Source organism: Tachyglossus aculeatus, unplaced genomic scaffold (genome assembly GCF_015852505.1).
Source record: "Tachyglossus aculeatus isolate mTacAcu1 unplaced genomic scaffold, mTacAcu1.pri scaffold_136_arrow_ctg1, whole genome shotgun sequence".
NCBI lineage: Eukaryota > Metazoa > Chordata > Mammalia > Monotremata > Tachyglossidae > Tachyglossus > Tachyglossus aculeatus.
This window is the reverse complement of record NW_024044863.1, coordinates 1-27,647: the sequence shown is the minus strand read 5'-3', so window position 1 is coordinate 27,647 and position 27,647 is coordinate 1. Positions and strand designations below refer to the sequence as shown.

The following is a 27,647-nucleotide window of genomic DNA, read 5'->3' as shown; positions in this document are numbered from 1 at the left end:
GACAATTGTATTCAATGTCATGATTTGGCAAATAAGGCTGAAGAAAAATCCAAGCAACTTTTTGTCATCCCTAGAATTTGAGAGAAAGCTGTGGGGAGAGTGTGTTTGCAGGTTTCTAGTATTTCTAATAATAATTATGGTATTTATTCAGCAGTTACTATGTGCCCAGCACTGATCTAAGTGCTGTGGTAGACACAAGATAATCAAGTTGTCCCATGTGGGGCTTACAGTCATAATCCCCATTTTACAGATCAGGTAACTGAGTCACAAAGAAGTTAAATGCCTTGTCCAAGGTCACACAACAAAGTAAGTGATGGAGCCAGGATTAGAACTCATGTCCTCCGACTCCCAAATATGTGCCCTTGCTATTCATTCATTCATTCAGTCGTATTTATCAAGCGCTTACTGTGTGCAGAGCACTGGACTAAGCGCTTGGGAAGTACAAGTTGGGAACATATAGAGACGGTCCCTACCCAACAACGGGCTCATGGTCTAAAAGGGGGAGACAGACAACAAAACAAAACAAGTAGACAGGTGTCAATACCATCAGAATAAATAGAATTATAGCTACATACACTTCATTAATAAAATACTGCCACTGCCACTACTGCAGCTTCTCTTTCTTGGCTTGACGAATATGACCACTCCCTGGCCCACGTCCTCCCCCTGGCCTGGAATGCCCTCCCTCCACATATCTGCCAAGCTAGCTCTCTTCCTCCCTTCAAAGCCCTACTGAGAGCTCACCTCCTCCAGAAAGTCTTCCCGGACTGAGTCCCCTTTTTCCTCACCTCCTCCCCATCCTCCCCACCCTACCTCCTTCCCCTCCCCACAGCACCTCTATATATACAGATTTATTACTCTATTTATTTTACTTGTACATATTTACTATTCTATTGATTTTGTTAATGATATGCATCTAGCTTTATTTCTATTTATTCTGATGACTTGACACCTGTCCACATGTTTTGTTTTATTGTCTGTCTCCCTCTTCTAGACTGTGAGCCCGTTGTTGGGTAGGGACCATCTCTGTATGTTGCCAACTTGTACTTCCCAAGCACTTTGTACAGTGCTCTGCACACAGTAAGCGCTCAATAAATACGATTGAATGAATGAATATAGAACTGGTTAGAACACTGCCCAATTTTCTGCATCTAGGCATTATGGGTAAAGAACAGGTAAATAGATTTTCAGTGAAAAAATATAGCCTAAGCTGACTCGCTTGAATAGCGTGAAGTTTGATTTCATGTCTGAAATGCCAGTCCCATAGTAATTATGCACATATACATTTTTTATGTTAATGTCTGTCTCACTGTAGTAAAAACCTCTTGTGGACAGGAAACATGTCTACCACCTCTGTTATAGTCTCGTGAGCAGTTAATATTAGTATTTTCCGTACACAGTAAACACTCAGTAAATACATTGATTGATTGATTGATTGGTTAAAAGCATATTCTTCTTCCATAATTCCAAATTCTCTAAACTTCTTCTGGCAGAGACTATAAAAAAAACCAAATCCATGGCTCCAGAGAACATAACAAAAATCACAGAGTTCATTCTTTTGGGGCTGACGGATCGTGCCGAGCTGAAGGTCATCTTTTTTTCTGGTGTTCTTAGTAAACTATGCTCTTTCCCTGCTGGGAAACATCGGCATGATCGTGTTAATTCGAATGGATTCCAAACTGCACACGCCCATGTACTTCTTCCTCAGTTCTTTGTCATTTGTAGATGCCTGCTATTCATCAGTATTTGCTCCGCAGATGCTGGCCCACTTCTTTGTTGAAAGAGGAACGATCTCACTCCCCGCTTGCATTGTACAGTATTTTGTATTTGTCTTGCTGCTCACCACCGAGGGTTGCCTGTTGGCCGTGATGGCCTACGATCGCTACGCAGCCATCGTTAACCCACTGCTTTACACGGCCGTCATGACCAAAAGACTCTGCGTTAGCTTGGTGGTGGGCTCCTACATAGGGGGACTGATTAACTCCCTGACCCACACAATTGAGTTGGCAGGCTTAGCCTTCTGTGGGCCTAATGTCATTAGCCACTTCTTCTGCGATCTGCCGCCGCTGCTGAAGCTCGCGTGTTCAGACACCTCCAGAAACGAGCTGCTGCTTTTGATTTTCTCAGGAGTCATCGCCCTGCTCACCTTTCTGACCATCTTCCTCTCTTACGTCTTCATTGTCGCCGCCATCCTGAAGATCCGTTCTACATCCGGGCGGCGCAGAGCCTTCTCCACCTGCGCCTCCCACCTGACTGCCGTGACGCTGTTTTACGGATCCATAAGCTTTAGTTACAACCAGCCCCATTCCCGGTACTCTCTGGAGCAAGAGAAAGTGGTGTCTGTGTTTTACACTCTGGTGATCCCCATGTTGAACCCCCTGATTTACAGTCTGAGAAACAAGGAGGTGAAAGATGCGGTGAAACGAGTGATGGGGTCGAGGTGTTCCTGTTAATTGAATTACGATGATGTCTTTGGCAAATACATATTTCAGATCTGTAAGAGAGGATTGTCTCAAGGTCAGGAAGTTCAGTTCTGCCCTATCTGCAGAGGAGGAGCTGAGACTGACCTGAGGAGAGAGGATACTCTTTCTCCACCCCCACAATGCTTAAATATTTATTATTATTATTATTATTATTATTATTATTATTATTATTATTATTATTGTTATTATTATTGCCCCCCACCCCCAACACCAGCCCATCCACCTCCTGGCAGCCCGAATAATGTGAGCCAAAAAACTGACTTTATCTAAATGTGTTTGGGACAACCAGTAGCCTGGAGCCTACGAAGAAGCACAGTCCAACTAGTAGCTGTAGTCTGTACATTCCTTGAGGGCAATGGCTGTGACCACCTACTCTGTTGTAGAAGAAGCAGCGTGGCTCAGAGGAAAGAGCCCGGGCTTTGGAGTCAGAGGTCAGGGGTTCCAATCCCGGCTCCACCAGTTGTCAGCTGTGTGACTTTGGGCAAGTCACTTCACTTCTCTGGGCCTCAGTTCCCTCATCTGTAAAATGGGGATTAAGACTGTGAGTCCCCCGTGGGACAACCTGATCACCTTGTAACCTCCCCAGAGCTTAGAACAGTGCTTTGCATGTAGTAAATGCTTAATAAATGCCATCATCATTATTAGAGAAGCAGCGTGGAGCAGTGGAAAGAGCTCGGGCTTTGGAGTCAGAGGTCATGGGTTCACATCCCGGCTCCACCAACTGTCAACCGTGTGACTTTGGGCAAGTCACTTCACTTCTCTGGGCCTCAGTTACCGCATCTGTAAAATGGGGATTAAGACTGTGAGCCCCCCCCCCATGGGACAACCTGATCACCTTGTAACCTCCCCAGCGCTTAGTACAGTGCTTTGCACATAGTAAGTGCTTAGAAAATGCCATTATTATTATTATTATTATTGTACTCTCACAAATGCTAATTACAATGCTCTGTACACAGGAGGCACTCAATAAATGCCATCAGTTGATTGATACTAATAGTACCTACTGAGAGCTCCCTAGGTGCCAGGGGGCAATATAAAATAATAATAATAATAATAATAATAAAAGCGATGGCATTTATTAAGCACTTACTACATGCAAAGCACTGTTCTAAGCACTGAGGGGTTACAAGGCGATCAGGTTGTCCCACGTGGGGCTCACAGTCTTAATCCCCATTTTACAGATGAGTGAACTGAGGCACAGAGAAGTGAAGCGACTTGCCCAAAGTCACAGAGCTGACAAGTGGCGGAGCTGGGATTTGAATCCATGACCTCTGACTCCAAAGCCCGGGCTCTTTCCACTGAGCCACGCTGCTTCATGCTCTGTACACAGGTGGCACTCAATAAATACCATCAGTTGATGATTGACGGATAGCAGTAATGGTACTTACTGAGAGCTCCCTAGGTGCCAGGGGGCAATATAAAATATCCTTAGACTCTATTTCCCCTATCTGCAATTTATTTTAATGTCTGTCTTCCCCTGTAGACTGGAAGCTGCTTTTGGGACGGGATCACATCTACAAAGTCTACTATATTCTACTTTCCTAGTGTTTAGTACAGTGCTCTTCACACAGTAAGCACTTAATAAATACCATGGATTGATGGCTATACAACAGAATCTTGAGGCACAATGAGTTTCCACAGTAAAACGGGAGACAGACATAAAAATACTGACAAATAGAATAATTGGAATAAATAATTGAATGAAAAGAAGCCATGTGGCCTAATGGAAAGAGCATTATCTTCTAGGTCTGGGGGTCAGAGGACCTGGATGTTAATCCTTACTCTGCCAATTTTCTACTGTGTGTCCTTGGACAAGTCATTTAACTTCTCTGTGCCTCAGTTCCCTTACCAGCAAAAGGGGGTTCGGTCCCTGTCTTCCCTTCAACTTAGAGAAGCAGCATGGTTCAGTGGAAAGAGCACGGGCTTTGGAGTCAGAGGTCATGGGTTCAAATCCTGGCTCTGACACTTGTCAGCTGTGTGACTTTGGGCAAGTTGCTTCACTTCTCTGTGCCTCAGTTACCTCATCTGTAAAATGGGGATTAAGACTGTGAGCCCCACGTGGGACAACCTGATCATCTTGTAACCTCCCCAGTGCTTAGAAAAGTGTTTTGCACATAGTAAGCGCTTACTAAATGCCATTATTATTATTATTATTATTATTATTATTCAACTTAGATTGTGGAGCTTAATTGTCTAGTGTCTATCCCAATGTGCTTAGTACAGTGCCTGGTACATAGTAACTGCTTAACAAATGCATTTATCATTATTGTTACCATTATTAACAGTAATAATGATAATAATAACTAATATTCATATGTAAATTCTGAGGATGGGCATAAATAAGTATGAAATGCTAGGAGAACCTAGGTGGCCTGCACGGGCAAACTCAGCAACGTTCTTGCTCCCTTGGAAACAGAGCTGGGTGGCCCAGCCAGTCTGCCAGTGCATTCCTACTGTGGTGAAACCCTAATAATATTTATTATTATCGTGGTATTACATTTCTCTGCACTCAGTAAGTGCTGAACAAATACTATTGATTGACTGAATGAATGCTCATTTTGAGACATGCAATTAGATTGTTTTGTTAAATTCATGATTTGTTAGGCACTGGGAAAATAATTACTCTGAATTAGGGGTCTGATAGAGGAACTTGATAACAGTCATATTTAACACAATGAATTTTATTTTGGATTCCACCTCTTCCTTAAGGAACACATTCCTCAATCTTTCTCTACAGAATATCATCAGTGTACCTTTGATTTACTGGTAGATGGACTGGTGTCTTCGGTATTATTCACTGAGCACCTACTCTGTTTTCTAGGTGCTTGGGAATGTACAGAAATGAATGGGAAAGCTCTTGCCATGAGGAAATTTCAATCCATGAACCATTCTTCCTGTGAAAGACGTGGTTCTTTATCCAATCCCCACTTTATCAATCAATGGTATTTATTGAGAACATACTGTATGCAAAAAAAAAAGCGCCTGCACATGAGAATTGAAAGAAAACTGAACCCAAAACACAGAAGCTCTTATGCTTCTCTGTAAGGGAACAAAGACAATAATGAATATTATTCCTTTTAGTAGTGGTAATAGCATTTATTGAGAGTCCACTGAGTGCCAAACGATTTTTTAAGTCCTTAGAAAGCACAAAATAAAGAAATGACATGTTTCCAGCCCACAAGGGGCTTACACTGTAAATCAATAGATGATAGAACTGTGAACATCCAGGTCTGAATCTGCTGATGAGACCAAGGGGAGGGGAAATCCAGGATTCCCAAAGGTAACATATCCAGCTCCTCAAGCAGTTTCATCAAAATCACATATACATCACTTTTCATATCAAACACTTCTACTTCATAACAAATAGCCATCCAAGATTACAGAAGGCAAGGTCCTGAAATGCAGTTGGTGTTTCAGTATTGAAGACCTATTTATTGAATTTCAACTTTTCTGGGTAGAATATGAAAGAAGAATGATTATCAGAAGGATACTTAAGCGGCTGTTTCTCTTGGGTGCCTAAATAGGGCAACTGTAAGAAGAGGAGACAGATTAACCATTTTGAACCATAGTGAAGCAGAACCTCAAAGGAGTCACTGTGATATTGGACTATAAGGAGATGCCAGTGGTAGCCAATCCAGGCTGGTGTGCACATCCATACAAATTCCATCTTTGAACCCAAAGGATGACTAAATAACATTTAATCACATGGCATCAACATCACATCTTTCTAATACATCGGGAGGTAGATGGGGCTAGGGATTGCCTCTATCTGTTGCTGAATTGAACTTTCCAAGCTCTTAGCACAGTGCTCTGCACACAGTAAGTGCTCAATCAATATGATTGATTGAATGAATGAATGAATAGAGAAGCAGCATGGCTCAGTGGAAAGAGTACGGGCTTTGGATTCAGAGGTCATGGGTTCAAATCACGGCTCTGCCAATTGTCAGCTGTGGGACTTTGGGCAAGACACTTAACATCTCTGTGCCTCAGTTATCTGTAAAATGGGGATTAAGACTGTGAGCCCCCTGTGGGACAACCTGATCATGCTGTAACCTCACCAGTGCTTAGAACCGTGCTTTGCACATAGTTAGCACTTAATAAATGCTATTATTATTATTATCATTATTATTATGAATGAATAAAAATAGGTGCTATTAAGAGAGAGGAAAACTACTCTAGGTTCCCTCAACTTTTCACTTTTTAAGTGAACTTCTGAGTAGAACTGTATTGCCAAGAACCAGCAGCATACCCCCCTATTGATAACTGGTGAATGAAACAGGTTTCATTAGGGACATTCAGAAATTTAAAATCACATTGGGTATGTCATATGCAGACTCAGGCAATAGTGATTTTTTTTTCTCTTCCCTCAAGAATGGAGGCATAGTTCCTCAGGAAGAGAGAGAGAGAGAAAGAGAGAGGGAGATGGAGAGAGTGAAAGACACACACAGAGAGAGAGAGAGAGAGAGCATAAGGGAGGTTTAGTGGGAGGAAGAAACTGATCATACAATTATAACTATCATGCATTTTGGAAGAGTAAAATATCATTCCCAAGACATTGATTTATCTCTGGTTCAAGAGAAAAAGTGTCAATATTTATGACACATTCTAAGCAGACTGTGAGCCCACTGTTGGGTAGGGACCGTCTCTATATGTTGCCAACTTGTACTTCCCAAGCGCTTAGTACAGTGCTCTGCACACAGTAAGCGCTCAGTAAATACGATTGAATGAATGAATTTACACTGAGTACCACTTTTAATCATCAAAAAACAGAGAAAGCACCTTCATTTCCATTACTTTCCTAAAGGCACTTTTCACTTCTTTGTTTCTCAAGCTGTAGATCAGAGGATTCAGCAAGGGGATGAACACAGTATAAAACACGGAGACCAATCCGTTCTGATTCAGGGAAGAGTTTGAATGTGGCTGAAGATACATGATGATCAGGGTCCCATAGAAAATGAAAACAGCAGTTAGGTGGGAAGCACAAATGGAGAAGGCTTTCCGTTTCCCCTCTCTAGATTGGGTCCTTAGGATGGCAGCAAGAATGCAAATATAAGAGATCAGGATAGTCCAGAGTGTGCTCAAGCTATTAAAAGTAACACAGATACACATCAGTAGGAAATTGATGCTCGTATCTGAACAAGAGAGTTGTAACAGTAGTGGAATTTCACAGAAGAAATGATTGATCACATTGGATTGGCAGAATGACAATCTGAATGTAAGATAGGTATGAATAAGTGAATTTGCAAAGGCACCAAAGTAAGTAATTGATGCCAGGACAACACAGACTCTGGGGGATACAATGACTGTATAGAGCAGTGGGTGGCAGATGGCCACGTATCGATCATATGCCATCACAGCCAGAAGGAATACCTCAGTGGTTGCAAATGCCCCAAAGAAATAAGCTTGGGACGCACACCCAATTAAAGAAATGGCTTTGGTTTCTGACAAGAAGGTCATTAGCATCCTGGGAGTGACGCATGATGAGTAACAGAAATCGACAAAAGATAAATTGCTGAGGAAAAAGTACATGGGGGTGTGAAGTTGGGGCTCAATCTTGATCAGCATCGTCATCCCAAGGTTACCTACCACGGTGACAATATAGGCCATGAGAAAAAACAGAAAGAGGGCCACCTGCAGATCCACTCGATCAGTTAGTCCCAAAAGGATAAACTCATTCCACATGTTGAGATTTCCTTCTGCCATCAATGCCATCTTCAGTAACTACGGGGACGGAAGGAACAATGCAATATTAGTTGGGTACTTGCTAAGTGAGTGTGGGTGAGAACAGCAGAGTCTTGATACAGTAGAGTCTTAATTCAGTTGCTCTGCAAGGATTCACATCCTGTGATGCATTTAAGCTCAAAACAAAAATTTAGAATGAGTGGATTTCTCTCCCCTTTTCATGCTTATTTTTAAGGAAGTGCTCTTCTCCCACTGTTCTCCATGCCTAATTCCCAGCTGTGTACTCTTTACCAGAGCTTAATACAGTGCTTTAAACACAGTAAGCACTTAATAAATACTATTTCTACTCTCATTACTACTACATTGCTACTACCACTACTACTTCAACAACTAGTAGTACTATCCTCAAATGAGGCTTAATGTATGGGGGGAAAGAAATATTTAAGAAGTGTTATAATGTCTTCTAATTATTCTTTTGTATTCTCTCATCCTCCATGATACAGTGTTCTCCCCATAGGAAGTTCTCAGTTAATACTCCTACTTAATGAAGTAATAGGATTCACTTCTGAGATGCTGATGGCCTCAGTCAGGGAGCTGAATTTGGACACCATTTCCTTACTCTCTTATGGGCAAAAATCCTCGGCCTATGTCAAGGCCAGACTGAACTTGCTCTTCAAAATCTATAGGAAAATTGAGCCCCATCTTTAGCATTTAGCCCTAACCCTAAACATTGTTCAGTGCTCCAGAAGCTAAGTAATCACTGTTTGAATAAGGACAGAATTATTTCCTAAATACAACCATGGTGAGGTGGGAAGAGTTCCACATGATCCCCTACTGGTCTAGAAAGAGGTAATGTGTCCCTCTAAGCCCACGATTGAGAAAATGTGGCCAATCGGGGACATTCTGTTCTAGGTTTTTTTTTTTCCTTGTCCTGAGGATAAAATAAAAGGTAATATCTATTATTAGCCATGCTGGTTGTTAAAACGGTGGAGGTGGAATTAATGGACTGAGGGGAAACAGGAAAAGGAACTGGGAACCTCCTCCCTTAGGAAACTACATTTTCCAGGAAGCAAAAGTCCTGTCATCCCAGAAATCCTGAGGTGGAGACCTTTAAATATTAAGACCTGGGGCCTGGCTGCTTCCATTGGGTCACAGTCCTGGGGAAGACTATGTGCTGGGAGTACACATCTTCAGAAACTTGTTGATCAGAATTCACTTGTTTGGCAAAAGAATTTATAAAATGAGAGGCACTTGAGTATTTGGACCATTGTACCTGGAATTTGGATTTGCTTTAGGTTTTCCCTCATTTTTCCCTTCTTTCACTTCAAAATCAATAATAATAATAATAATAGCCATATTAGTAACAATAATACAGTGATAATAATGATGGTATTTGTTGAGCTCTGATTAGGTGCCAAGCACTGCACTAACTGTTGGGGTAGATACAAGGTATTTAGGTCAGACACAACCCCTGCCCAAATCAGGGTTACAGTTTAAGTATGAGGGAGAACAGGTATCGAATCACCATTTTACAGATAAGGAAACCGAATCACTTCCCTGGAGTGCTTTTATTCTGACTATTTTGGAAGTTAAACACATTTCTGATAGGATTCTATCCCAATTAATAAGATAAACCACCTAATCCTTTGACTTTTCCCTGTAGATAGTGACCCATGACATCCTTTGAATATTAATTTTAAAGTCTTGACAAGCCATACCTTTTCACATTCATGGATAAACTGAACTTCTTGGTCAGATGCCGATCCTGATACCAGTAAAACAAAGGATGATAATCCAAGAAAACCTTGATTGGAAACCTCTTTAATCTAATCGTGGCATCTCCTGATATTTTACACCCACCATAGCACATGATATATATGAATCTATATTTACATCAGTGAGTCTATATCTGTTTAAGCATATTCAGTCCCTTTTATTCACATTCAATTCCCTAGTTGGCCAGTCTTGTCACTTTCTGGGGATTTGTTCATTCATCTGAGGGAGGTAAAAAGCTCCTATAGCAAGATCTGTTCACTGATTTCTCTAGAGAGGGGAAAAGCAATTTGGTAAAGTGGTAGGATTTTGGAAGAAGACTCAAATTCAAAAGGACAGGTGACCTATATTAGATTCAGGGGAGATCAATGAAGGAAACATTTCTACTCAACTCTGCCCTAAGGTGATAGCAATGTTCAAGCATGACCTCTTCCTGGAAAAAACTACTCCCCACTCTTTACAATCTTTACATGTATATGAGGTAGAAGGGATCATTATTATTACTATTATTGTTATTATTTGCAACTAATCATAAAACTGTGATATAATTGTTAGGAATTTACTCTGTGCCAATACAGTGCTAAGTCCCGGGGTGGATGCATGATAGGATAATCAGAGCCTTTGGAGCCCTGCTACCAGTTTTGGGTTGCAGGTGGATTTTGGGACCTTTTTCCTGATTTAGTGTGACTTCACTTCTCTGGGCCTCAGTGACCTCATCTGGAAAATGGGTATGAAGACTGTGAGCCCCCCGTGGGACCACCTGATGGCCTTGTAACCTCCCCAGTGCTTCGAAAAGTGCTTTGCACATAGTAAGTGCTTAATAAATACCATCATTATTATTATTATTACTATTATTAATAATCCTGGCCCTGCCACTCACTTGCTATGTGACCCTGGGCAAGTCACTTTGCTTCTCTAGGCCTGTACAAAATGGGGACTAAATACCTGCTGTCCCTCCTACTTAGAATGAGTGCCCCGGGAGGAACAGGGAGTGTTGGCTCTAATTGTATCTACCTCAGTGCCCAGCACAGCGTTTGACACACAGTAAAAGCTTAAGAAATGGCAGAGGACTCATGCTGAAGGGTTTCCACGAGGCTGGCTTAACCGTTCCTGGACTGGGCCACAAGACCCCAGTGAGCCCGGGCCTCGCCACTACTGATATCAAGTTGAGAAACATAATTGATAAGGGGGCCAGGCCAGGCTGGGCTATGAGAAGTAGCGTGGCCCAGTGGAAGGGGCCCGGACTTTGGAGTCAGAGATCATGGGTTCAAATCCCAGCTCTGCCGATTGTCAGCTGCGTGACTTTGGACAAGTCACTTCACTTCTCTGGGCCTCAGGTACCTCATCTGTAAAATGGGGATTAAAACTGTGAGCCCCACATGGGAAAACCTGATCACGTTGTATCCTCCCCAGTGCTTGGAACAGTGCTTTGCACATAGTAAGTGCTTAACAAATAGCATCATTACTATTATTATTGTTCTCTGGACCTCAGTTACCTCATCTGTAAAATGGGGATTAAGAGTGTGAGCCCCCTGTGGAACAACTTGATGACCTTGTAACCTCCCCAGTGCTTAGAACAGTGCTTTGCACATAGTAAGCGCTTAATAAATGCCATTATTATTATTATTATTTTCCATCATATTTCTCTTACCAGGAACACTACTGAATTTTGACAGAAAAGAAATCAAAGTCAGTAAAGTCATCCTTTATTCCTAAAGTTTTTTTTTTTTTTGTGTGTGTGTGTGTGTGTGTGTTTGGGAGTGTGTGTTTTTGCCCTTAGTAGAGTGCTTTGCAGATTAGTAAGCACTCATTAAATACCATGATTGATTGTGTTTCTATGCATATAAATAAATATACCAACCTGTCATGATTTAGGCTAGATGAGGTTTCTCTTTTTAATTGTTCTCCTTCCCCTGAAATTTCTACTATACAATAAATACATAGCACCGACAATCGAACTCCAATTAATCTGTTATCACCACCAGTAGAATGAATGGCAAGGTTTCAGGGACAACATGGCTTTCGTCTAAACGTAGACTTGGGTCTCTTCCCTTCGATTTCTATGCCAAGAAAATATGGAGCAATTTTCTTGAAAGCTGATGAAAGAATGAAAGCACCACATCCGGAAGTGGCAGTGTATTTCTGACTTCTTATTCCCAGACCTAGCTCTAACTGTTCATAATCAGGAAAATGTTTAGTGTAAAATCAAAACTTGACAAATTACAAGAGATTCACACTCCAATCATCCCTAAACCACATATAAATGTGGAGCCAAAATAATAATAATGGAATTTGCTAAACACTTACTATGTGCTAAGTGTTGGGGTAGTTAGGTTGTCCCACTTGGGGCTCACAGTCTTAATCCCCATTTTACAGATGAGGTAACTGAGGCATAGAGAAGTGAAGTGACTTGCCCAAACTCACCCAGCTGACAAGTGGAGGAGGTGGGATTAGAACCCACGACCTCTGGCTCCCAAGACCGTTCTCTTTCCATTAGAGAAGCAGCGTGGCTCAGTGGAAAAGAGCACGGGCTTTGGAGTCAGAGGTCATGGGTTCAAATCCTGACAGCCAGTTGTCAGCTGTGTGACTTGGGGCAAGTCACTTAATTTCTCTGGGCCTCAGTTCCCTCATCTGGAAAATGGGGATTAAGACTGTGAGCCCCCCATGGGACAACCTGATCACCTTGTATCCTCCCCAGTGTTTAGAACAGTGCTTTGCACATAGTAAGTGCTTAATAAATGTCATTATTATTATTATTAAGCCATTCTCCTTCTCTATACATAAGGAAGCAAAAACGAAATCTTGGTCAGCATCAGGTGGACACTGTTCATTCGAGGCCCATAAAACCTCAAATGAGGTTCATTTGGGTCTGAACTGCAGAAATATATCACATTTCTTCTACAATCACTTGGAAATGGTCTTTCTAGAAGAATTAGGTAGGATCAGGTAGGAAAAAAAAATGTATTTCCTTGAAACTGAATTACACGATAAAAGCAAATACTTATTTTCCAAAGAGATGCATATTGTTACCGCTGAGTTAATAGCATATAAAAGTTAAATAACCTAGTGAGGGGATTGCTGACATTAATAACAGTGTTTAAGTGCAGTGAGAATAGGGCTGTTCTAAGTGGGAGTCTGATTTTATGTGCAACAGAGTTGAGGTCCAGTGATTACGGTTTAGTAGCAGACTTTAAATAGAAATGGGAATGGTGAAGGAAAGAAAGACAGCCCCATCTTGGCTTAGAAATGCCTAGGTACATCTGAAATGAGAACTTCTAGCAAACATATGGGGAACTATTTAAAAAACTTAAGAGATTGGCGGGGTTTCAAACATATGCATTCTTTAATCAAAGTGAATATTTTGAAATCTGGGACACTGGGGTGAAGGAACTTTGTTATTAATGCTATGGGAAGGAAATGAACTTTAAATTTTAGCCAATTTGATTCAATTCACACAAAAATAAAGTATCCCGAGCTTTCTATGAGCCCGTTGTTGTGTAGGGACCGTCTCTATATTGCCGACTTGTACTTCCCAAACGCTTAGTACAGTGCTCTGCACACAGTAAGCACTCAATAAATACAATTGAATGAATTTCCTTCCCTGAATGGATAGCTCAGGAAATCAAGTCATTGCCCACATCTCTTCTCTACAAATGTCCTGGAAATATTTTCCCTCACTCCAAAGACTTGGCTGTACTTTTCTTTTGCTGATTGCCCATTCCACTCTGACTCCCCTTTCTTCCCTCTGACATCTTTTATCCAGGTCTGTCAATATCACACAGGTATGGAGGGTTGGAGGAAGAGGAAAAATGTCCTAGTCAATTAATTCCCCTCCTGCAGAGTGAAGGGTTGTTGATATTGAAATCAATCCATCAACTGTATTTACTGAGTGGTTACTATGTGCAAAACACTATACTACACACTAGGGAGAGTAGGGTGTATCACAGTTGGTAGACATGTTCCCTGCCACAACGGGTTTACAGTCTAGATGGGGAGACAGGCATTAATATAAGTAAATAAATTACTGATACTACTACTACTAATAATAATAATGGCATTTGTTAAGCACTTACTATGTGCAAAGCACTGTTCTAAGCGCTGGGAGGGATACAAGGTGAGGATGTAAGGTGATCAAGGTGACCACATGGGGCTCACAGTCTTCATCCCCATTCAACAGATGAGGTGACTGAAGCTTAGGGAAGTTAAGTGAGCCCGCTGTTGGGTAGGGACCGTCTCTATATGTTGCCAACTTGTACTTCCCAAGTGCTTAGTACAGTGCTTTGCACACAGTAAGTGCTTAAGAAATACGATTGAATGAATGATTGAATGAGCTTGCCCAAGGTCACACAGCAGACATGCAGTGTGGCTCAGTGGAAAGAGCACTGGTTTTGGAGTCAGACATCATGGGTTCAAATCCCGGCTCTGCCAATTGTCAGCTGTGTGACTTTGGGCAGGTCACTAAACTTCTCTGTGCCTCAGTTCCCTCATCTGTAAAATGGGGATTAAGACTGCGAGCCCCACATGGGACAACCTGATCACCTTATATCCCCCCAGTGCTTAGACCAGTGCTTTGCACATAGTAAGCGCTTAACAAATACCATTATTATTATTATTATTATTTTGTGGCAGAGCCAGGATTAGAACCCATGACCAATGACTCCCAAGCCCGGGCTCTTTCCACTGAGCCACACTTTGTTAAGTGCTTACAATGTACCAGGCAATATACTAAGAGCTGGGGTGGATACAATTGACAGTCCCTATCTCATGTGGGTCTCACAGCCTCAGTACTCATTTTACAGATGACATAACAGGCATAGAGAAGTGAAGTGACTTGCCCAAGGTCACACACCAGACAAATGGCAGAGCCACGATTAGAATCTATTCCCTTCTGACTCCCAGGCATGTGTCTATCCACTATGGCATGCTACTTCCCATAAGTACAAAGGTGCTGTGGGGCTGACAGAGGGGTGGATAATGTGTTCAAACACAAATGCAAGAGCTATACGGAAATGAGCAGGATAAATTTAAATGAGGGCCTAGTCGAGGAAAACCTCTTGGAAGAGATGTGCTTTTAATAAGGCTTTAAGAGTGGCTTAGCGTTTAAAAAGTGTTCCAATTATGGAGTTGTAGTCAAACCTGAGACTTGCCCTGGATTTTCTCCCTGTTCTTCTCCTACCAGATTTCCCATTCTTATTATCTGTTTAATCTGTTTCCCCTCTCCATCCTTCCTGAAAAGAAAGACAAACAAGAATTTTTTTTAGCATGGCAAAAAATCCACAAATGTGCATTTAATTTTCACTGTGAGGAGAAGAGGATAATCTCCTTTCAGCAAGTTCCCTAATCAAATGAGGGGGTCAGGAAAAGTTCCTTTTTTATTTTGGCATTTAGGGGGACTCTGTTTATCGTGGGGGGTGGCGGAAGAGAAGCAGAAACAGAAACCACACCTAGTCATTTGAGAAAACTACCTTTACCGGATTGAGATGAGCAATCTGGAAGCATCTCTGGAACTTCCTATCTTTTGAAGAATGTCCCTTCTTCATCTCTGGCACAGAACACTTCACTTGCTGGGGTGATAGTCATCTTCTCGGCTCCGCTTCTTTATCCCTCCCATCTCCAAGAGGTCGAACATGCTGGCCATGGCTGGCTACTCTAGACCAATATCCGTGGTGGTGTGTGTTTCCATTTCCTCTATGAAGCTGTTGGTCTTGATCAGGGGACTCCAGAATCTGAGCATTCTGGGGCAAGCGCATTTGCCTATTAACATGAGTGGTATTTTTTTAACATCAATCAATCAATGGGACTTTGAGTGCTTACAGTGTGCAGAGCACAATACCGAGCACTTGGGAGGATATATTGGAGTTGGTATGTCTATAATAACAGTAATAATAATGATATTTGTTAAGCGCTTATTGGGTACCAACCACTATTTGAAGTGCTGGTAGGTACAAAGTAATAAGGTTGTCCCACATGGGCTCACAGTCTAAATCCCCATTCTACTGGATTAAACAATATTTAGCTATTTGCTACCCACTTCACTACAGAGGCATTGTGTGACCCTAAAGGCCTGTATATATCTGGTGACTGGATTCTATTTAATGGGATTTTTGAATTCACTTACGCATATAAATGGTTTACTGAGTTTGTCTTTCTGCGGACCTAATGTCATTAATCGTTATTTCTGTGACATCCCGTTATTGTTCTAACTCTCCAGTTCTGAAACGTGGAGCTCACAGTCTTAATCCACATTTTACAGATGAGGTAACTGAGGCACAGAAAAGTTAAATGACTTGCCCAAGCTCACGCAGCAGACAAGTGGCGGAGTCAGGATTGGAACCCACATCCTCTGACTCCCAAGCTCGTGCTCTTTCCACTAGGCCATGCTCCGTATTTGTTACGTGCTTACTATGTGTCAGGCACTCTTCTAAGCACTTAGAACAGGGCTTGGTACACAGTAAGCACTTAAAAAATAACACAATTATTATAATTATTATTAGAACTTAGGTGAGATTTAAGATTTAATCCGTGGCCCCTTTCCTGATGATTGATCTGATCTCTTTTCTTATTCTGGCAGTTATCATTTGGTGAAGTCTCATAAATGGTTAAAGGGTTTGATACTGTGATAAGTCAATTCATTCTCTTGGGGCTAACAGATAACCCTGGCTTGAGAATGACCTTTTTTGTGCTGTTTCTTTTGATTTATTTGATAACTGTGGTGAAAAATCTCTGGATGATCATTCCCAGCTTCATTCCCCCCAATATTTTTTCCTCGGTCACCTGGCTTTCTTGTATTTCTGCTCTTCATCAGTTTTCGCTCTCAAGATGCTGGTGAACTTCACCTCAGAGAGGAGAGTCATATCGTACACAGGGTATATCCTCCAATATTCCTGTTTCAACATGCTCATAACCACAGAGTGTCTTCTGCTGCCTGTGATGGCTTACGACCAATATTTACCTATTTTGCTACCCACTTCACTACAGAGGCACTGTGACCCTAAAGGCCTGTATGTATCTGGTGACTGGATTCTACTTAATGGGCTTTTTGAATTCACTTACGCATACGACTGGTTTACTGAGTTTGTCTTTCTGCAGACCTAATGTCATTAATCGTTACTTCTGTGACATCCCATTATTGTTCAAACTCTCCTGTTCCCGAAACCTACGTCTTGCTCTTGATTTTCTCTGGGGCCATTACAGTGATCACCTTTCAGATGGCAATAAGCTCCTATGTATGTATTCTCTCCACCATCCTAAGGATTCCAAAGGCAGGCACAAAGCCTTTTCCACCTGTGTGTCCCACCTGACAGTGGTCACCATTTTCTATGGAACAATGATATTTGTATATTTTCATCCAACTTTCACCTGTCCATTGGCTCAGGCCAAAATAGCGTCTGTGTTTTTTACTCTCTTGTTCCTGTCTTGTCTTTTGCTGTCGAATTGTTTCCCACCCATAGCGACACCACCGACACATCTCTCCCAGAATGCCCTGCTCTCCATCTGCCATCCTTCTGGTAGTATATCCATAGAGTTTTCTTGGTAAAAATATGGAAGTGGCTTACCACTGCAGCCCTCTGCGTTGTAATAATAATAATGGCATTTATTAAGCGCTTACTATGTGCAAAGCACTGTTCTAAGTGCTGGGGAGGTTACAAGGTGATCAGGTTGTCCCACAGGGGGCTCACAATCTTAATCCCCATTTTACAGATGAGGTAACTGAGGCACAGAGATGTTAAGTGACTTGTCCAATGTCACACAGCTGACAATTGGCAGAGCTGGGATTCAAACCCATGACCTTTGATTCCAAAGCCCATGCTCTTTCCACTGAGCCATGCTGCTTCTCGCGGTAAGCTCTAGTCTCTGCCCTCAACTCTCTCCCGTGTCGCTGCTGTCCAGCATGGGTGAGTTTTGATTTGTAGCAGGTTGCCTTCCACTAGCTAGCCACTGCCCAAGCTAGGAATGGAATGAGTATGCCTCTGCTTGACTCTCCCTCCAGTAGCTGAGACTGGTAGAGTACTGGAAACACTCTAGGTATGACTCTGAGAGGGGGACTCTCTTGCTACCCATCCTGAATCTCTTGATTTACAGCCCAGGGAACAAGAAAGCCCAGGAGGTTTTGAGAAGGATGGTGCAGAGAAAAATATAATAATAATGATGGCATTTATTAAGCGCTATGTGCAAAGCACTGTTCTAAGCACTGGGGAGGTTACAAGGTGATCAGGTTGTCCCACGGGGGGCTCACAGTCTTAATCCCCATTTTACAGATGAGGGAACTGAGACACAGAGAAGTGAAGTGACTTGCCCAAATATATTTTCAATGAATGGGCAGATGCAAAGTTAGTGACTCTAGTGGAGGAGGGAACAAATTTTTCAGCTCTTGATGTCAAGTGCCAGGTGATATTAAGATATGCAGGCTGTCAGGCTTATATGGGTTAAAATGATCATGGGGCAATTCTCTTTTAAGATTTGAGGATTTAGAGAAGCAGTGTTGCCTAGTGGAAAGAGCATTGGCCTGGAATTCTGAGAACCTGGATTCTAATCTCTGCTCCACTACGTACCTGATTTGTGACCTTGGGTGAGTCACTTCACTTCTCTGTGTCACAGTTCCCTCATCTGCAAAATGCAGGTTCAGTACCTTTTAATAATAATAATAATGTTGGTATATGTTAAGCTTACTATGTGGCAAGCACTGTTCTAAGCACCGGGGTAGATACAGGGTAATCAGGTTGTCCCACGTGGGGCTCACAGGCTTCATTCCCATTTTACAGATGAGGGAACTGAGGCCCAGAGAAGTGAAGTGACTTGCCCAAGGTCACACAGCTGACAAGTGGTGGAGCCGGGATTAGAATCCACTACCTCTGGCTCCCCAGCCCTTGCTCTTTCTACTGAGCCATGCTGCTTCTCCTTCCTACTTAGACTTGGAGCCCCATGTGGGACCTAATTATCTTATATCTACCTCCGTGCTTAGTACAGTCCTTGGCACATTTTTTTAATGGTATTTGTTAAGTGCTTATTATATGCCATGCACTGTACTCATTTTGCAGATGAGGTAACTGAGCCACAGAGAAGTGAAGTGACTTGCCCAAGGTCATCCTGCAGACAGTGGCAGAACTGGGATTAGAACCCAGGTTATTCCGAATCTCAGCCGCATTCTCTATCTACTAGACCATACTGCTTCTCATAAGCACATAGTAAGTGCTTAATACCACAATTATTGTCATTGAAATGTAGTTGTTCATTCATTCAGTCGTATCTATTGAGCACTTACTGTGTGCAGAGTACTGTACTAAGTGCTTGGGAAGTACAAGTCGGCAACCTATAACGGGCTCACAGTCTAGAAGGAGGAGACAGACGACAAAGCAAAATATGTGAATTACCTGAGCCAATGAAGCAACAGCAATAACAGCATGTCACTTGCAGCTCCCATGTTGTTGTGTGGCTTTGCCTCAGCTTTGTTAAGGAAAGAGCAAAAGGGATCCCTTCAGCTGTGCCATTTTTGCCTCACCTGGAGTTTAGTGCAACACAGAGAGCTAGTGCTTGGCTCAGTCTGCCAGAAATGGGTAGACTCCATAGTGGCACCTCCTTTTTAGTGACTGGTCTTCAAGTGAAGACTTGCTCCCATTCCTCCACTCCCTCTTTTCCAACTCTACTGTTGACGTTCCATAATCTTGTTTCCATCCTCTTCATTCCACTGAGACTGTACTCTACAAGATCACTGATAATGCCAAAGCCATTGTAGACTAATCACCTAGCTGTTTTTGACACTGTAGACCACACCTTTCTTATATATATATATATATATATATATTATACAACCTTGGTTTTATTGATTCCAATCTCTCCTGGTTCTCCTTTGATCTCTCTGGTCATTCCTTCTCAGTATTTTTAGCTGGCTCTTCTTCCTCCCCAACCTCCTCATTATAGGTATCCCCTAAGGTTCTGGTTTGGGTTCCCTTCTCTTCTCACTTTACACTCACTTACTTGGGGATCTCACCCACTCCCATGGTTTCAGATACCACCTTCAAGCAGCTGGCTCCCAAATTCTTGTTAGTCCCTGCCTCCGTGTCTACAATCTTACATTTCCTCCTGCCTCCAAGGCTCCTCTAACCACATGGAGTCTCACTGGTACCTTAAGCTCAATTTACCTTAAACTGAACTCATCTCTCCTCTCAAATCTTCTCTGACACCTATATTTTCCACCATAATTTATAACACTGCTATCCTCCCTGTTTCTGAAATTCACAGTCTTAGTAATTTCCTTGACTTCTCACTCTCACTCTCAACTCTCCAGACCCTGTGAGTTTTTCATCCAAAACATTACCTGGGTTCACCTTCCCTTGCCATCCAACAGCCACATTGTGGCTTGATTACCATGTCAGCCTCCTCACTGATCTCCCTGCCTTCATTCTCACCCCTCTCCAGTCCATACTTTCATTCAATCATATTTCATTAAATCATGTTTATTGAGTGCTTATTGTGTGCAGAGAACTGCACTAAGAGCTTGGAAAGTACAATTCAACAATAAAGATTGAGACAATCCCTGCCCACACTGGGCTTACAGCCACACTTCGATCTGCTGTCTGGATCACTTATCTAAACATCCTTCTGCACATCTCTCTACTTCTCAAAAATCTTCAGTGCTTACCCAGTCCACTCCTCATAAAGCAGAACACCTGACCATTTGATTTAAAACACTTCACCAGCTTTCTCCTTAATTATCCACTCTCTTTTTCAACTATACCTCAGCTTTCACTCTTTGTTTTATTTTTTTTTAAATCTTATTTGTTAATTGCTCACTATGGGCCGCACGCTTTTCTAAGCACTGGGGTAGGTACAAGATAATCTAGTTGGGCACTGTTTCTTTTATTATATTGTTATTGCGATTGTTATTATTATTATTTTGTTTATTTTCTCACTATTTCTCCTTATCTACTCTCAAACCTCTGACTTCCTGTTCATATCCTTTATTCTGCGAAGAAGTCCCTCTTCTTACAAATATATCAGATCTCGGAGCTGCCTTTCCAAAGCCCTTTTGAACTACCTCCTCCTCCAGGAGGCCTTTTCCAATTAATTTCTCTTCTCACCATGTCATTTCCACCCAAATGCTATTTCAGCACTACTGTGTCATCTAAGCATTTGGGGAACTCACATTCCCAGCTGCATTTGTGTGGAAAGAGCTCAGGTTTGGGAGACAGAGGTCATGGATCCTAATCCTGACTCTGCCACTTATCAGCTACGTGACTTTGGACAAGTCACTTAACTTCTCTGTGCCTCAGTTCCCTCATCTGTAAAATGGGGATTAAGTCTGTAAGCTCTATGTGGGACAACCTGATTACCTTGTATCCCCCACCCCAAGTGCTTAGAACAGTGCTTGGTGCATAGTAAGCACTTGACAAATACTATCATTATTATTTGTGTACACATCTTTGAACTCCAGTTCTGCCGGGTAATTTACTTTAGAGTCTGTCCCCCTTGCTAGACTTTGAGATTGCTGAAGGCAGGGATTATGATTTCTCTGTGAAACCCTCCCAACTGCTTCGTACAGTGCTCTACATACGATATATGCTCATTTGATTCATAAGGTGGTCTCTCGTTCTTAGTGTGGCCTGTATGAAAACAATGTATATCAAATTTCCATTGGGTGTTTGCTACTGAAAGACCTTCTTTAACTCCCTTGCTTTTTAAGATTGTGGAATATGAACTGTTTGCTTCTATTTCTCACTTTATTGGGCTTTAATATTATTTTTGGAGTACAGTGAGCTTAATGGAACAACACTGTTGGAAATTTGGGTAAGGGTGGAACCTACTTGGTTGAAATGAAAGGAAACTGGGCTGTTTGTGACTAGTCAAAACCAACAAAGATAAGATGAACACACAACTTTGCTTCCTTCCTCCCTGCAGAAACACTAATGACTGATATTCAGATACTAAGAGCAATGAATACAATATTGTTTTAATGGTACTTGTTAAGCACTTACAATGTGTCAGACACTGTACTAAGCATTGGGGTAGGTACATAATAATTAGGTGAAACACAGTCTCTGTCCCACATAGGGCTCACAGTCTTAATCCCTATTTGACAGATGAAACACTGAGGCATAGAAAAGTAAAGGTCATGCAGCAGACAAGTGGCAGAGCGGGGATTAGAAGCCAGGTCATCTGACTCTCAAGTCCTTCTTCTTTCCATTAGGCCATGCTGCTCCTCAAATCAGTCTTGACTGTCTCAGACCAATGCTTTATTTTTCTTTTCTTTTCTTTTCTTACACATTCACTATGAGCCAGGCACTGTACTAAATACTGGAGGTAGATACAAGATAAGCAGGTTGGATACCATCCATATCCTCCATTTGGCTCACAGTCTTAATCCCCATATTACACTTGAGAAAACTTTGGTGCATAGATGTTAAGTGCCCTGCCCGAGGTACCACAGTAAACAAGTGGTGGAGCAGGTATACGACCCCAGGTCTTTCTGATTCCCAGGTCCTTGCACTATCCACTGGGCCATGCTGTTTTTCCACTATGCCAAGCTGCATGGATGTGAAGCTGAGAATCTCCAAATATAAAATACTGTAAGGGTCAATTATTCCATTAAATCAGGTTTTTGGTAAATAAATGTGAATACCTGAGTACGGTGCTCAGTACACAGTAAGCGCTCAATAAATATGATTGAATGAATGATGAATGAATAGATGCTCAAAAACATTTTGACTCACTTAATTTTCTTTCTATCCCCAAACACTAACTCAAAGCAGAGGAGAGTGGCTCTCTAGCTCTTGCCTTAGATTGCATATCTGGGCAGGAGAAAGCTCATAATGGCTAAAAAAATGAAGGTGGGGAGGAGCGACAGACAGGAAGGGAATGAATATGACCATCCTCCAGATTGGAAGGATATAATTTTTCCTCTTTGATATCTTTGAGGTAGTGACAATGGAGATGAGTAGTTTACTGGGCAAGACCTGATTTTCCAATCTGGACTTTTCACCTACATTACCCTTATTTTTTAAAATGGTATTTGTTAAGTATTTACTATGTGGCAGGCACTTTATAAAGTGCCAGGGTAGGTACAAGCTAATCAAATTGGACATAGCCCATGTCTCACATTGGAGTCACGGTCTTAACCCACATTTTTCAGATGAGGTAACTGAGCACTGAGTCTTGGCCGAAGTCATACAGCCGAAACGTGGCCGAGCCAAGATCAGAACCCAGATCCTCTGGCTCCCGGTCTGTGCTATTTCCACTAAGCCCTCTGCTTCTCCCTTGTCCTTTCCTTTCCCAACTCTCCCATCCCCATGATACTGAGATCTTTAGCCCAGGCTAGTTGGGACCACTAACTGAAACCTGCCCTAGAGAGGAGCAGATGGCTGGGGTGGAAAGAAATAAAGAAGTTTTGTTGCTCCAATCCAACAATTAAACACAGCCCATTCAATACACATACAAGACTACTGAAGACATCTGAGAGGGCATGTCTTTACTGGCACTGATATTTCCTCACCATCCATCTCTTCTTTCCTTCTGGGTCCCTGGTAACCATCTCCTCCTGCATTCTTTTATCCCTACTGAAAATGAACTCTGGGGCAGGGGACTTAGAAAAGAGAAGGAGATAGGTGTTCAATGAACAGAGTTTTACATGTTTGCTTTTTTTAAATGAAGTATTATTTTGTACATTTTTTCTTCTAAAGTTAGTTTTTTTATTGTATCTTAGTAGTGCCACAGAGGGCATCCACAAGAAGGGCCTTTATATTTAGAAACAATAGCACTTCCTCTTGCATTAAATCCTGTGGTGTTCTTCCCATCCCTGCAGGAAGCAAATATTTCCAGAATCTACCCCTTCGTTCCCATCCAAACTTCCACCACCTTGGTCATACCCTGATTTGATTACTGTATCAGCCTCTTCCCAGCCCCAACCAGCCTCCATTCTCTCCCTTTAGAAAGTCCATATTTCATTCTGTCCTTTTTCTGAAACATTATTCTGGGCATATCTCCCCACTCCTTATAAACTTCCAATGGCTACCCATTCCTCTTGGTTAAAAGTCACTCAACTAGCTCTCCCAGCCTGCTTATCCTTGTTCTCCCATAACAGCCCAGTTTGCATATTTGCTTCTCTCAAACCAACCTAAGCACTGTGCTTCCTACTTGTCACTACTGAATCTTCACTTCTGCCCTCTGCTCAGCCTGGAATTCCATCCCACCTTCAACATATGGCAGATTACTGTTTTTGTCATTTTCAAAAGCCCCCTAAAATCGTATCTTCTCCTGAAGTTCTTCCCTAATTAATTTTTCAACTCCTTGCCCTATATCCCCCCTCTCAGGGTCACACCTGGAGAGTTTCCAGGTAATACTCTACCAGTCTCAGTTACGGGAGGAAGAGTCAAGCAGAGACCTATCCATTCCTAGCGTGGGCAGTGGCTAGTGACTGGAAGGCAATCTGCTACAAGTCAAACTCACCCATCCATTCGTTCATTCATTCAATCATATTTATTGAGTGCTTACTGCATGCAGAGCACTGTACTAAATGCCATGCTGGGCAGCGGTAGCATAGAGAGAGTCGAGGGCAGACTTGATTTTACTGCATGGAAGGCAGCAATAGTAAACCACTTCCATATTTTTACCAAGAAAACTCTATGGATACAGTACCAGAATGATTGCAGATGGAGGGTGTTCTGGGAGAGATGTGTCCATCGTGTCGCTATGGGTCAGAAACGACTTGACGTCATAAGAAAAGATGAGCCCCATATCCCCCTCAAATATTACTTCAGATCTTCCACATCAATTAATCACTTGGGTCCTCACATCCTCCATTGCACTTATGAATTTTAGACTCTATTGTACTTATTGCTTCCTTCTACCTGTAATTTATATTGGAGTCTGTTTTCCCAAGTAGATTGTAAACACCTTGAGATCAGAGATCAGATCTTAGTACAGTGCTCTGCACAGACTAAGCAGTAAATACTATTGACATATTCATTTTAAAAAGATATTAGTGTGGCCATAAATATTTCAAGGAGTTTACAATTTATACGAGAAATACTAAGAGGATTGAGAACAGTCATATAACCATAGGCTGCATGTGATATACATGAACAAACAGGAAATAAATAAGAAATTTATAATATACTTGAAGACATAACATTGAATATATATTCTCAAAGACTGTAATATTACTGCATCCCAGAGTAAAAAAACAGATCTTTTCTTAGTAATAATAATAATAATGATGGCATTTATTAAGTGCTTACTATGTGCAAAGCACTGTTCTAAGCACTGAGGAGGTTACAAGGTGATCAGGTTGTCCCACGGGGGGCTCACAGTCTTAATCACCATTTTACAGATGAGGTAACTGAGGCACAGAGAAGTTAAGTGACTTGCCTTAAGTCACACAGCTGACAATTGGCAGAGCTGGGATTTGAACCCATGACCTCTGACTCCAAAGCCAGTGGAATTCCACTGATTCACACTGCTTCTCGAGTCCTTTATCTGGTAATATATAGTAAAGGAAACAACATTAAAATGCTACAGTTACATTAAAATAGGGACAGTTTCCAGCCTAGAGTCTTTTTCAGGGCCTCTTTCACCTCTTTGTTCCTCAGACTATAGATCAGGGGTTCAACATGGGAATCACCAAGGAATAAAACATGGACATTACTTTGATCTGGTATGCCGATAGGCTGGAGATGGGACATATGTACATGAAAATCAAAGTCCCGTACAGAATGGACACAGCCATTAGGTGGGAAGCACAAGTGAAAAAGGCTTTGCATCTCCCTTCAGTGGAACGGATCTTCAGGATCGCAGCGGCGATGTATGCATAGGACAGGAGAATGGCCAGGATGGTGCTTACAGTAGCGATGGTGGCAAAGATGAAATGGACCAATGCTGCCGTGTGGGTATCCGAGGAGGAGATGGTGAGGAGAGGAGGGATGTCACAGAAAAAATGGTTGATAATATTTGAGCTGCAGAAGGACAACCTGAACAAGGCACTAGTGTGGGCTGTTGCATTCACAGAAGCGCAGAGATACGAGTTGGCTACCCAGAGGATGCAGCTTTTCTTGGACATCAAAATGGTATAACGCAATGGTTTACAAATGGCAACGAACCTATCATAGGCCATTACAGCCAACAGGTAAAGTTCAGCATTAGCAGCTAGGGAGAACAAGAAAAACTGGGTTGCACATTCTGCAAACGATATCACCTTTTTGGCCAGAAGGTAGCTGGCAATCATTTTAGGAGCAATGATAGAAGAATAACTGACATCTAAGAGAGACAGATTGCTGAGGAAAAAATACATGGGGGTGTGAAGCTGGGAACTCATCTTGATCAACAAGGCGATGGTCAGATTCCCCACCACAGTAACGAGATAGATGGCACAAAACAGCAGAAAGATTATAAACTGTAAGTCTGGGTGGTCCGTAAATCCCAAAAGAATAAACTCAGTCACTCTGGTACAGTTCTTCTCTTCCATTTATTCTGTCGTGCCCCTTGGAACTAGGAAGAAGCAGTTTATCATTAGAATGGAGCCAAATTTGGCCAGAGAGTTTACCCTAATGGAACTGTCTGTGACTCACTGGTGTCCTCCCTTTCTCCCTTCAAAGCCCTACTGAGAGCTCACCTCCTCCAAGAGGCCTTCCCACACTGAGCCTCCTTTTTCCTCTCCTCCTTCTCATCACCCCCAGCCCTACCTCCTTCCCCTCCCCACAGCACCTGTATATATGTTTGTACAGATTTATTACTCTATTTACTTTACTTGTACATATTTACTATTCTATTTATTTTGTTAATGATGTGCATTTAGCTTTAATTCTATTTGTTCTGACGGCTTGACACCTGTCCAAATGTTATGTTTTGTTGTCTGTCTCCCCCTTCTAGACTATGAGCCCGTTGTTGGGTAGGGACCGTCTCTATATGTTGCCGACTTGTACTTCCCAAGTGCTTAGTACAGTGCTCTGCACACAGTAAATGCTCAATAAATATGAGTGAATAAATGAATGAATGGTGTTAACAGAATGTCCTTGCTGAGGTTATGTGTCTTCCCTGGAAATCATTACAGCAACTGCATGCTTTATGAAATGAGAAATGTGTTTGATTCATAGGATTTAACCATGTGCAGGTTGGTATCTTCCTGCTCTCTTCGCTATCCAGTGCTTAGAACTGTGTCCAGTGCTTAGAACAGTGCTTTGCACATAGTAAGCGCTTAACAAATGCCATTATTATTATTATTATTATTATTATTATTATTATTATATCAGCTCTCCTCAACAATGACTGTCTTTGGTCCTTCCTTTGCCTTAAAGGAAAACTATACTTAGAATCAATATCCAGCTTGCATTGCAATACCTCTAGGGAACAACTGAGACTTTAATGTACTCCAGATACTCTTGTAAGGCATTCTAAGAGAAATAGCTGGAAACTGGGATTTGATCCCCAGCAAGTGACAGAGAGCCCGAGGAGGGAAATTTAAGCCGCAAGTATCTGCTACTGTCACTACAAACCCAGCCATCAGAATTAGGGAAGCACATTCAGGAGTGGCAGGGGAAGACTTGGCTATTGTGAGCAGCAACTGCACAAATAATAATAATAACAATTCTGGTATTTGTTTAGCACTTACTATGTGCCAGGCACTGCAATAAGCGCTGGGGTGGATACAAGCATATTGGGTTGGACACAGTCCCTGTCCCACGTGGGGCTCACAGTCTCATCCCCATTTTACAGGTGATGTAA

At 42.0% G+C, this 27,647-nt stretch overlaps 3 protein-coding genes and 1 pseudogene across 3 annotated transcripts; 2 read left to right on the top strand and 2 right to left on the bottom strand.

The window, feature by feature from the left end:
- The first annotated feature begins 1,552 nt into the window (after positions 1–1,552).
- Positions 1,553–2,453, top strand: LOC119923018 (olfactory receptor 1052-like). The gene has a single exon (XM_038742602.1). The coding sequence runs from the start codon at positions 1,650–1,652 to the stop codon at positions 2,451–2,453; it is 804 nt and encodes a 267-aa protein (XP_038598530.1). The 5' UTR covers positions 1,553–1,649.
- A 4,782-nt stretch (positions 2,454–7,235) lies between these two features.
- On the bottom strand, positions 7,236–8,150 carry LOC119923028 (olfactory receptor 1020-like). Its single transcript, XM_038742608.1, has one exon. The coding sequence runs from the start codon at positions 8,088–8,090 to the stop codon at positions 7,236–7,238; it is 855 nt and encodes a 284-aa protein (XP_038598536.1). The 5' UTR covers positions 8,091–8,150.
- Positions 8,151–15,565: 7,415 nt separating this feature from the next.
- On the top strand, positions 15,566–18,078 carry LOC119922988 (annotated as a pseudogene).
- Positions 18,079–25,527: 7,449 nt separating this feature from the next.
- Positions 25,528–26,391, bottom strand: LOC119923027 (olfactory receptor 1019-like). The gene has a single exon (XM_038742607.1). It carries the CDS (start codon positions 26,389–26,391, stop codon positions 25,528–25,530), a length of 864 nt encoding a protein of 287 aa, XP_038598535.1.
- Between the last annotated feature and the right edge of the window lie 1,256 nt (positions 26,392–27,647).

Coding starts and splice junctions, on each gene's coding strand:
- LOC119923018 (XM_038742602.1), top strand. CDS start 1,650: ATGATCGTGTTAATTCGAATGGATTCCAAACTGCACACGCCCATGTAC.
- LOC119923028 (XM_038742608.1), bottom strand. CDS start 8,090: ATGGCCTATATTGTCACCGTGGTAGGTAACCTTGGGATGACGATGCTG.
- LOC119923027 (XM_038742607.1), bottom strand. CDS start 26,391: ATGGAAGAGAAGAACTGTACCAGAGTGACTGAGTTTATTCTTTTGGGA.